At 40.8% G+C, this 10,110-nt stretch overlaps 2 protein-coding genes and 1 long non-coding RNA gene across 4 annotated transcripts; 2 read left to right on the top strand and 1 right to left on the bottom strand.

Moving 5' to 3' along the window:
• The first annotated feature begins 25 nt into the window (after positions 1-25).
• hoxa3a (homeobox A3a) lies at positions 26-4,859 on the top strand. Of its 2 annotated transcripts, XM_029248318.1 has the most exons (3): positions 26-79; positions 698-1,273; positions 3,260-4,859. In XM_029248318.1, exons 2-3 carry the CDS (start codon positions 814-816, stop codon positions 4,036-4,038), a joined length of 1,239 nt encoding a protein of 412 aa, XP_029104151.1. In that variant the 5' UTR covers positions 26-79; positions 698-813; the 3' UTR covers positions 4,039-4,859. The 2 variants fall into 2 exon arrangements, with proteins under 2 accessions (XP_029104151.1, XP_029104150.1); XM_029248317.1 differs by lacking the exon at positions 26-79 and having other exon boundaries at positions 323-1,273.
• A 150-nt stretch (positions 4,860-5,009) lies between these two features.
• On the bottom strand, positions 5,010-6,796 carry LOC108933385 (uncharacterized). The gene is made up of 3 exons (XR_001966060.2): positions 6,509-6,796; positions 6,218-6,261; positions 5,010-5,278 (listed from the first exon to the last, which is right to left on the bottom strand). It is a non-coding gene; the product is annotated as an uncharacterized LOC108933385 (long non-coding RNA).
• A 913-nt stretch (positions 6,797-7,709) lies between these two features.
• Positions 7,710-10,110, top strand: LOC108933380 (homeobox protein Hox-A2b-like). Its single transcript, XM_018750376.2, has 2 exons — positions 7,710-8,576; positions 9,150-10,110. The coding sequence occupies exons 1-2, from the start codon at positions 8,213-8,215 to the stop codon at positions 9,881-9,883; spliced, it is 1,098 nt and encodes a 365-aa protein (XP_018605892.1). The 5' UTR covers positions 7,710-8,212; the 3' UTR covers positions 9,884-10,110.

Raw genomic sequence — 10,110 nt, 5'->3', positions numbered from 1 at the left:
TCGCAGACAGGAGCCATTATTGTGGGGTTGGGAGAAAAGTTCAAGACGTGGTCATGGAGATGAGCACCCGGTTTTTCAGGTTCCTTAAGGTCTTCAATCCATCTTTGCTGTACACATGCAAAGGTGGAGAGTGTAGTTGTACTCTTGCAAGGGGCTGCAAACTGGTTTCTTTAGAATGCAGGTTTTCATGGGCACACAGATATAATAATAATAATAATAATAATAATAATAATAATAATGTGATTATTATTATTAGTAGTAGTAGTATTATAGCTAGTAATAAAAATTATTGCCTTTTTGCCTAACTGTGGTTACAATTTCTAAACAAAGAAAACCTTTGCTTCGCTTACTTTGTTACTTGTTCTTTGTGAACCTGAATAATTTAATATTTCATAATTAAATGTGTTCGGATTAATTGTGTTTTATGTTGTTAAGCTCTATTATTACCGTAGCGACTAAAAATGTTTTGATTTTATTCTTTGCCATAATTACCCAAACAGTGGTCTTTATGTGTACGTCCGCTCTGCCCTACGTGCTACGCGATTTCTTTGAGCCCATGTTTACTTTGCACTAAATGGTGATTGCTCCAGAAATGTTCTACATATTTCTCCCCATAGTAGTTGGTGTCAGAAGGGTATTGAAAAGTAAGATGGATCGACACCATTTCTGCATCTCACCGTGCTTCTTTTAACCCCAGGTCCACCCGAGGAGGCCATTGGCGGAGGGGCGTCACGTGACACCGGGCGCCAATGTTAGTCTACAAGGGTGTCAAGACCCTGTCAGTTTCTGAAATAAATATTGGGAAACGGCGAAATGCAAAAGGCGACCTACTACGACAGCTCTGCAATATACAGTGGCTACCCATATCAAGGAGCAAATGGTTTCAGTTATAATGCCAATCAGCAGCAATATCCCCCTTCCTCTCATGTGGAAAGTGACTACCATCGACCGGCCTGCTCACTGCTGTCCCCCAGCGGCTCCGTCCCGCTGCAGAAGTCCAGCGAGCTCGCCGAGAGCTGTGTGCGGAGCAATGCGGCCCAGACTGGCCAGCCCTCGCTCGTCCTTGACAACAGTCAACAGCAGGCCCCCATCACGGCGCCACCGCCATCATCTCCAGTTTCTCCAACTGAAAATACCAGCAACAATTCCAGCCTGCCCAACACCAAGAACACCGTGCAGAACTCACCCACTTCTGCCTCCCGCAAACAGATTTTCCCCTGGATGAAGGAGACCCGGCAGAACACCAAACAAAAAAATAATAGCTCCACTTCAGGTACTAACTTTCGAAAGAAACTCCCAGTTCTCCCCATCTTCCCATGTATTCAGTGATTCAAAATATACGTTTGTGGGGAAAAACTATAATGCACAAATTGTATTTCTCTGAGATGTACATCACTTTGGAGAAAAGCATCTGCTAAATGAATAAATGTAAAATGTAAAAACGCCAATGTTAGTAGAGTGTTAGACCATGGTTACTAGATTACTTAAGGGATGCCAAAGAAAACATGAACATTTGCTCTACAAATATCTTTGGCTCTTCTGATACCCTGAAGTTCTCACATTCTACAACTTTTGCTGTTATTTTTTATTATCAGGCTTCTTACAATATATTTGAAGTTGGAGTGGTAGGCATAAAGGTTGCCCACCATATGCCTTCCATTTGCTTTTGTTTTCTCGTTTTCGTGTTAAAATTCACAGACATTTGGGGTTTCCTGAAAAACCCCAAAGTTCTTCCAACAACAAACAAGTAAAACATTTGTCAACATCGCAGGGGATCTCCTAGTGTGAAAGCTTGTTTACCTTTTATGGCGTAACAACTGAAAATTTTACTTTTGATGTAAAGGTGGTGCTGGGAGATTTAAAGAAATCCATTTCTTGTTTGCACATGATAAACCTCTACTGCAAATCCGTTTTGACGTCACGATATTTCAGCGGAGTGAATCGTTCAGTCTGATTGCTACAGTAATGGGGATTTCTAAATCTCTGATACATAGTGGAATTAAAAGCGGTGTACTTACTATATGCAAAAAAAACGAAAAACATTTTTAAATTTCAGATTAGACTGAACAAAGTCCTTTCGGGACTTACTGAAATAGAACCGTTTGTGGTGTTTAAATTTGTTGTGTGTTCTCCACTTTTTGACACCTTTGAGATGGTCGGTGATATGGAATGGAAAGCGTCATTACCTTTGGTTTAACGTTCAACCGAAGAAAACCAAAGCAAGATGCAATGTATTAGTACGCATCAAGTTAATAATTTATTTCTTCAGCGTTTTTAGCTGGATCGAAGTGACGTGTTGGCACAAAATTCTAACAACGTCATGCTAGACTAAACGGTCTCGGCTATGGAAAGTTTCCAAACTAGCCTGTATTATCATTATGCACATGTATTGACGATACATGATTGTTTCGGTGATTGTGACTTTAGTACACAATAAAACCGGCACCGTTAAATTAATTCTTAGTTTAAATTGAAACGTTAAATATACTCTGAGGGATATCCGACTTCAAACACAAAACCAAAATTAATTATGTGGATTTCGTGCCGTCAGTTTTACTGTGTGCAGTGGATTGTGACGTAATATTAATCTATTACTCGTGCAATTTAATGATCACTCCTAAACGGCTCAGGCATTTGCAGCATGCCTTTTAAAATGTGACAGTAATCGTGCTTGGGAGAGTGGTTTTAGGTCATTCAGACGCTGCGTTTTAATAAGGAGTATAAACCTTAACGCTGTAAGTCGCTTTGGAGAAAAGCGTCGGATGAATGAATGAATGAATGAATGAATGAATGAATGAAAATGCAAATAGGTTGTGCAGAGTCCCGCTCACAATGGTCATGATGCATGAGAAGGCTTTCCAGGTGTACACTCATGTACCCATGTAGCTACGGAAGCAGATTTGGGACAATCTGCCACAACAGCGCGTAGGACAGCAGTGTCAGTACTAAAGGACTAAAGACGTCTGATCCTTTGTAACGCTGATAGGCTTTGTCTTTGTTCTCCGTGTGCACATCAGTTGTTCATGAAAGAAACACGCTGTATCTCTTCCGCCGAGCGAGCCATTATTTTCATAATGACAGTGTTAACAGTTTTTATTGTGTCTGGAGAAGCGAGAGAGTAACAGATGAAAAAAGGTGCTGATCTAAGAAAATATCACTTTGAATGATTTCTTGAGGATTCACTCCACCAAATTTAAATGCACAAATAATGTCTCGGGGTTGTCCTTGTTGAATCTCCATTTTCCCCTCTATTACGCAGGTGACATTTGTGCAGGAGACAAGAGCCCGACGGGATCCGCTGCCTCGAAAAGAGCCCGGACAGCCTACACCAGTGCACAGCTCGTGGAACTGGAGAAAGAGTTCCATTTTAACCGTTACCTTTGCCGCCCAAGAAGGGTCGAAATGGCCAATCTGCTGAACCTTACCGAGAGACAGATCAAGATCTGGTTTCAGAACCGCAGGATGAAGTACAAAAAGGATCAAAAAGGGGTCGGTATGATGCCATCTCCCGGGGGTCAGTCCCCTAGAAGCCCCGTCGCCCCGTCTTCGGCAGGAGGATACCTCAACTCTATGCATTCTCTCGTCAACAGTGTTCCATACGAATCCCAGTCGCCCACGTCTTACAATAAACCTCATCAAAACACATACGGTATCCCTACGTCATATCCGGCACCTCTGAACAACGCTCTGAATAATTGCGCGCCTTCCCAGAAGAGATATGCGGGGACTGGTGCGGCCACTCCCGAGTATGACACGCACCCTCTACAAGGCAATGGCAACTACGGAACTCATTTGCAAGGAAGCCCTGTATATGTTGGTGGAGGCTATATAGATTCAGTGGGTAACTCTGGGCCCTCGGTTTTCGGGCTGACGCATCTCTCTCATCCATCATCCAACAACATGGACTACAATGGCGCAATCACTATGGGCAACAGTCACCATCACGGGCCGTGCGACTCGCACCCCACATACACAGACCTTACTCCACATTACTCTCAGGGAAGAATTCAGGAAGCGCCCAAACTGACGCATCTGTAAGGGCGCCGTCAGCTGTGGTGTAACATCCTCTCACTCCGTCCAGTCTTCTTACCTCCGCACCCATGGCTTTCTTTCCGCTCAGTAGTTTCTATACCTTCCTTTTATTTTATTGTTTAATGTGTGATGTGTAGCTTAGTCAAGTAGTCATTCTTGTTGCTTGAATCTCTATAACTTTGCTAGTGTTATTGTTCCATAAACGTATATCTAGGAGATCATGTCGGGGCACAGATATGCATATTTAATCTTGAGCATTTTTTTTTTAATCAAACAGGGTATTTGAACAAATTTTGTATTCTTTAATGTGAATTTGTCCGTTTTTAATTTATCCCAGGTGAAGAATTTTGTTTGCATTTTGTTGCACTCCTGGAGGTTCCTAGAATCACGCGCTGGTTGAAAAGGTCTGCAGCACGAGCTCTCGACCGCCATTGTTTGTGTTCTGATGGACTTTCAATTATTTATTTGTTTTAACAAAACATAAAATTCTAGAGTATTATTTATCTCCATCAGTTCATATGTATTATCCGGTAGGAGGTACACGGAATCTGGTTATGGACCTCCCTGTGCCGGAATACATGACAAATACAAGACAGTACAGTACAGTACAATACTGTTTTCTTTAATGGGTTTATATTTCTATGGAAGTGAATCAGGAATAATGCAATAAGATATGAAAAACAAAGTATGAGAGGTTTAGAATTTCCCATCTTGTGCTTGTTTATTGCAAATATTTCAAGATCACATATTCTGTTTGTCATACATTCCAAGCTGCTCCATTCTAAGAAATAAAAAAGTAAAAAATATAAAGTTGCATCGTAATGTTACAGCTATCTGAGTGGGGAGTGATTTGCTAACGATAATAATAATAATAATAATAATAATAATAATATAGTCACATACTTTCAATACTTTGCATTCTATCGACACTAAAATATTCTTTTTTATTAAAGTAATAAATCGTATCGTCCAAAAAGACATTACACTTGCTAAATCGTAAATAAGCAAAGCATAACGTTAAACTGTAATGTTTTCATATTGGTTGGCCATACATATATCAGGTTTACATGATTTGAAAACGTAATAAACAACCGTATTTAGGAAAATGAATTATGTAGCAGGAAATGTATGCAGCTCCTTCCAAAACCTGATGGCTAAAAAGACAACTAAATGTGACCTCGTTCTCCCACACATCCGCACGGACACGTCCATCACAGGAAGAATGTTCTGGGGGTTCAGGGAGTCTCTGGTAAAAGCAAATAATAAAACAGCAATCAAAACAAGTTTTACAAAAATCTCACAATTTCACTATGTTCATACCAAAAAATATGTATATACATTGGTCAGTCTGTGTAAAGCATAAAAACTACAGAGGCACAATCGCTAGATTTACAAAATGCGAATTATTATGAAAGTAAAATGCATATTTGCTCACTATTAATATGACAAAAATATATAACTGGCCGATTCCGTGGTGCAATATTTGTATTTAAACATCCTAAAAACGGTTATTTTGCGGCATATAATTTTTTTCAACCCCGTGTGCCTGTCTCTTCTGATATAATTAAAACAATAAAACAATATTTAAATACTTGAACCGCACTGAAAACATTTTAGAAACATTTCTTTACTGCAGCCCATTCCCTCATGATATGGTGGCATTTTTAAATTATCGTGGTTTTGAAAAGCATTTAACTTCTCTTTTTAACACAGTTTCGATATATAGGCCTTTAATTTTTGATAAGTAGTAAGTATACATTTATTTTCTGAACATTTAGCGTTACGGCTGCTGACATCTATTCAAGCATAACTCAGAAAACGGCGTCAAATGTTTAGATACGAAACAGCAGATAAATTAATCCGTTACATTGTGAATGATGAGAACACGATTACCAAGAAATGTTTTTATTACAAATATTTTAAATATTTGCATCCTTATATTTTCCTAACAAAAATAAGCGATGATTAGATATTCGCGCTTCCCTCCTGCAAAATCTATACAAAAATGTTTCTCATTAATTTATGACTTGCAGGGTCCTTGACCGTGTTGCCTCGTCGAACATATGGCTAACAGGAGAATGGTAAGAACAATTGATCCGTGAGGTTTCGCTCAGCCTAGTAGAAAAAAAAAAATAGATTCATTTAATTTTAAATGCAGACTTCGAAAGAAATATTAAGAAAGTACCATCCACGGCTTGGCTGTCTTTGTCTTCTGTCCACACCGACTCTCTGAGAAAAAAAAAAAAAAAGGAATTCTGATTCAGTTCTATCTGAAAGTGTGTGGGACTGAATGGGATTTTGCAGAATGCAGACTCCCACACACCTCTCACACACAAAGCTCTAGTGTAATAGCAAAACCATCCGTCTCTTTCGCTCACCCATCTGAGTCGTTTCCTGACTATTATTCACGCAAAACTGCAACATTTTAAATGTTGACGCCTGCAAAAAAATAACACTTTAAAGGTTGGTTACTCACCGATTTCACATTATTTCTGTCATTAAATTGACATATTAATAAATCCTTGAGTAAAGATAGATCAGCAGCAGAAGCTTATTCTAATATAAGTACTCAGTGTTGGTCCCCTCTTCCTGGCTGTATTTGATCTAAGACAGAGTTAGAAGGTTTAAATGTGTTCTCAGGGCACGAAGCTGTCAGACCTTTTGGCGAGTAAGATTGATAGCGCACCGGCTTCCAGGGCTCTTTGTTTATAATATAAGCAATAAACTGCGAGAGGCCTACTACTCTTTCCTCGTTTAAAACACAACACGCTATCAGTATCGACGAAAAAAACCGTAAAAGTACTGTACATATTTTACATGCTGATTTTTTAAATGACACTCGTCGTCGTGTAAACATCAGGTATCTTGTATTAGAGGCTTTTGCATTAGCAAAGATACTTGCTGACAAATATTTAGGTCAAACGAATAATAAATACTTAACTAAAATGACATATGAGTGATTGTTTTTTACCTTACATTTTTTTACATTTCTTGTGGAATTTACACCTGGACTCTGCAGTCACACCCCGGATCACATTCATATTTCAACTGAAATGGTCTAAAAATGGAGCTTGGAAGCCAAGGAGGTAGCATTTTATTATTCGGAGTACCTTTCTTCAAATATATTCTTCATCTCTGGTCTTCAACAAAATTCCACATCTAATGCTGAATGGAAATTATACGAATATATTCATAAAGTTAATATATTCATGAAGTCAAGTGGGTACGGGTCGAGGTATCGACACATCTCCCAAAAAATGGTTTGGTTACACTTATAAAACAAGATATTTTGCTCATGCAATATAAACTGAATCACTTAGATGTACAAAGGTTATAGCATATAACTGTAATGAATTATTGTTCTACTCATCATTGAGTGTCTTTATTCGAGCTATGGTCCGTGAATGGTGAACAAAAAAAATCTGTTTCCTATAGTCACATGTATAAAGACACATGAAATCTATGTATAAATATGTGTATATATATATTATTTGTACATAATACAAATGTGTGCATCTATATATTCACATGCTAAACATGAAAGGATTTTTTTACCTGTGTATGCGCTGTAGGTATATGAATGTTATAATCAAATGACCTAAAGACAGGGAGCTGGATTTTGGGATTTTTTTTTTGTCACAGTATCTAATATCAATCTCTCTATTAAGGCTTTAAGGCTTCATATATGGAGGTCCGGATGATGGCTTAGACTCAAGGCGCTACTCCGACTTTAAGACACAGTACAAAGGGGGAAGAAGAAGAAGAAGAAGAATCCCGCGCGGTGGTCATACAAGTCGTGTCACAGTCGGGTTTTTAAAATACATGAGTGCAGTGCACCCGTGGCAGTGGACAAACTGACCAGAACGTGTAAATAAAAACAGTGCGACCCCCAGAACGAGGCGTTCCTTACAGACTTTTTTGGATCAATCACGCAGACAGTGGCTTCTTTTGATTAAACCCCAAATTGTCATTGGGCAGAAGTAATCATGTGACAAGCAATTCGGTCCAATTTCAACCTTGTCTCCATGAATTCAATAGTTTAATAGTAGCGCGGTCCCCATACGGCCGTAATCAGTGAATTAGAAAAAAAACACTAGCGGCGATTTTTTTATGATTTTTTTAATCTGGGCCACGACATTCAAATAAGAGCTAACTTTTCCAAAGCTCTGAGGGAGAGGAGATGAATTACGAATTTGAGCGAGAGACTGGTTTTATCAATAGTCAGCCGTCGCTTGCTGAGTGCCTGACATCTTTTCCCCCTGTCGGTGATTCATTTCAAAGTTCATCAATCAAGAGCTCGACGCTTTCACACTCGACACTGATTCCTCCTCCTTTTGAGCAGACCATTCCTAGCCTAAACCCCGGCAGCCACCCTCGCCACAGCCGGCCCAAACAGAGCCCCAATGGCTGCAGCCCGCTGCCGACCGCATCTCTTCCCCCGGAGTATCCCTGGATGAAGGAAAAAAAAGCCTCCAAGAAAAATCACTTGCCGACACCGTCGTCCACAGCCGCCGCCACAGGACCGGTCTGCTTCTCCCCGAAAGGTGAGTGATGAAAACTGTGATGAAAAAAAGCGACGGACTTTCTTCCGCAAAGAAAATTCTGTATTTACGGCGCGCTGCGTAATAAAGTTGCAGCGCTTGCAACTCATCGCGAATTGATTGCGTGGTGCACGCACTTCTCTAAACTGTTAAAAAAAGAAAAGAAAAGAAAAGAAAAAAGTTGCACGAAGTTATGTGATGTAAAATGATTTATTTGATTTCCACGCTGACCTTCCTTGCCGTCCGGTGCCAGAGTTTTGATATTTGACAGTAATGAGGAGTGATAGATTGCTGTAGCTGTGCGCTGCAGCTGGCGCATTCATTGGGCTGCCAGGCTGCTCCACGGTTCCACCGTCTTCGCACTATTTTTGGGGGTTTGGTGCATCAGCTGTTGGTGTTGCTCGATTTCTACAAACATTGCGCGCAGTGCTAAGCGGAGCCGCAGACTCTTTTTCCGGACGGCCATTTTGCTGTCGGGCACGATGTTCTACCAAGGGGTTTATTTGCAAATTTAGTGAGATGGGAGGAACGGTGTGGGAAAAATAACTTTGCTCGGTGCGCTCTTTTCTGATTCAGGCTCGCCTGAGATCCCCGAGAGTGGCGCCGGGGGATCTCGCAGGCTGAGAACGGCGTACACCAACACCCAGCTTCTCGAGCTGGAGAAGGAATTCCATTTCAACAAGTACCTCTGCAGACCCAGGAGGGTGGAGATCGCCGCATTGCTCGACTTGACCGAGAGGCAGGTGAAAGTGTGGTTTCAGAACCGGAGGATGAAACACAAACGCCAGACGCAGTGCAAGGAGAACCAGACGGGAGAGGGCAAGCTGAAGAGCGTGGAGGACGGGGGACAGGTCGAGGAGGACAAGTCCCTGTTTGAGCAGACCCTCAGCAACGTGTCAGGGGCCCTTCTGGAGCGGGAGACCTACTCCTTTCAGCAAAACTCGCTAACTCCGCAGCAGCCTCAGAATGTCCACAATGGAGATTCCCAAAGTTTTACTGTTTCGCCGCTGAACAGCAATGACAAAAATCTGAAACATTTTCCCAACCCGTCACCCCCTGTTCCAGGCTGCATGTCAACAATGGGCCCCGATTCGGCATCTGGCCTAGACAATGGTAGTCCCCCAGCCCTCGACGTCTCCTCCTTACAGGACTTTCACGTATTTTCTGCGGATTCCTGCCTCAACCTTTCAGATACTGCGTCCCCCAGCTTGTCAGAATCTCTGGACAGTCCCGTGGACATACCGACGGATAGTTTTTATTTTTTCTCGGACACTTTAACAACCATTGACCTGCAGCATCTAAACTACTAAAAAAAAAAAAAGAAAAATCTTTAAAAACTACACGAGGCTCTTTAAAAAGAAAGAACTGTGTCGTTTTTGTATTGTTAGTACATCTTGTTTACGGTTTAACTGATTACTTAACTAATCAAGCAGAGGTAAGGTTCCCTCCTATAATTGTGTAAATAATTAGTTTGACCATAACTGAATTAAAATACGAATAGTCTACTATCCGAAGGCAATATAATTGTATGTAAAAA

The sequence above is a fragment of the Scleropages formosus genome, chromosome 23 (genome assembly GCF_900964775.1).
Source record: "Scleropages formosus chromosome 23, fSclFor1.1, whole genome shotgun sequence".
Lineage (NCBI taxonomy): Eukaryota > Metazoa > Chordata > Actinopteri > Osteoglossiformes > Osteoglossidae > Scleropages > Scleropages formosus.
This window is presented reverse-complemented; position numbering and strand designations above follow the sequence as displayed.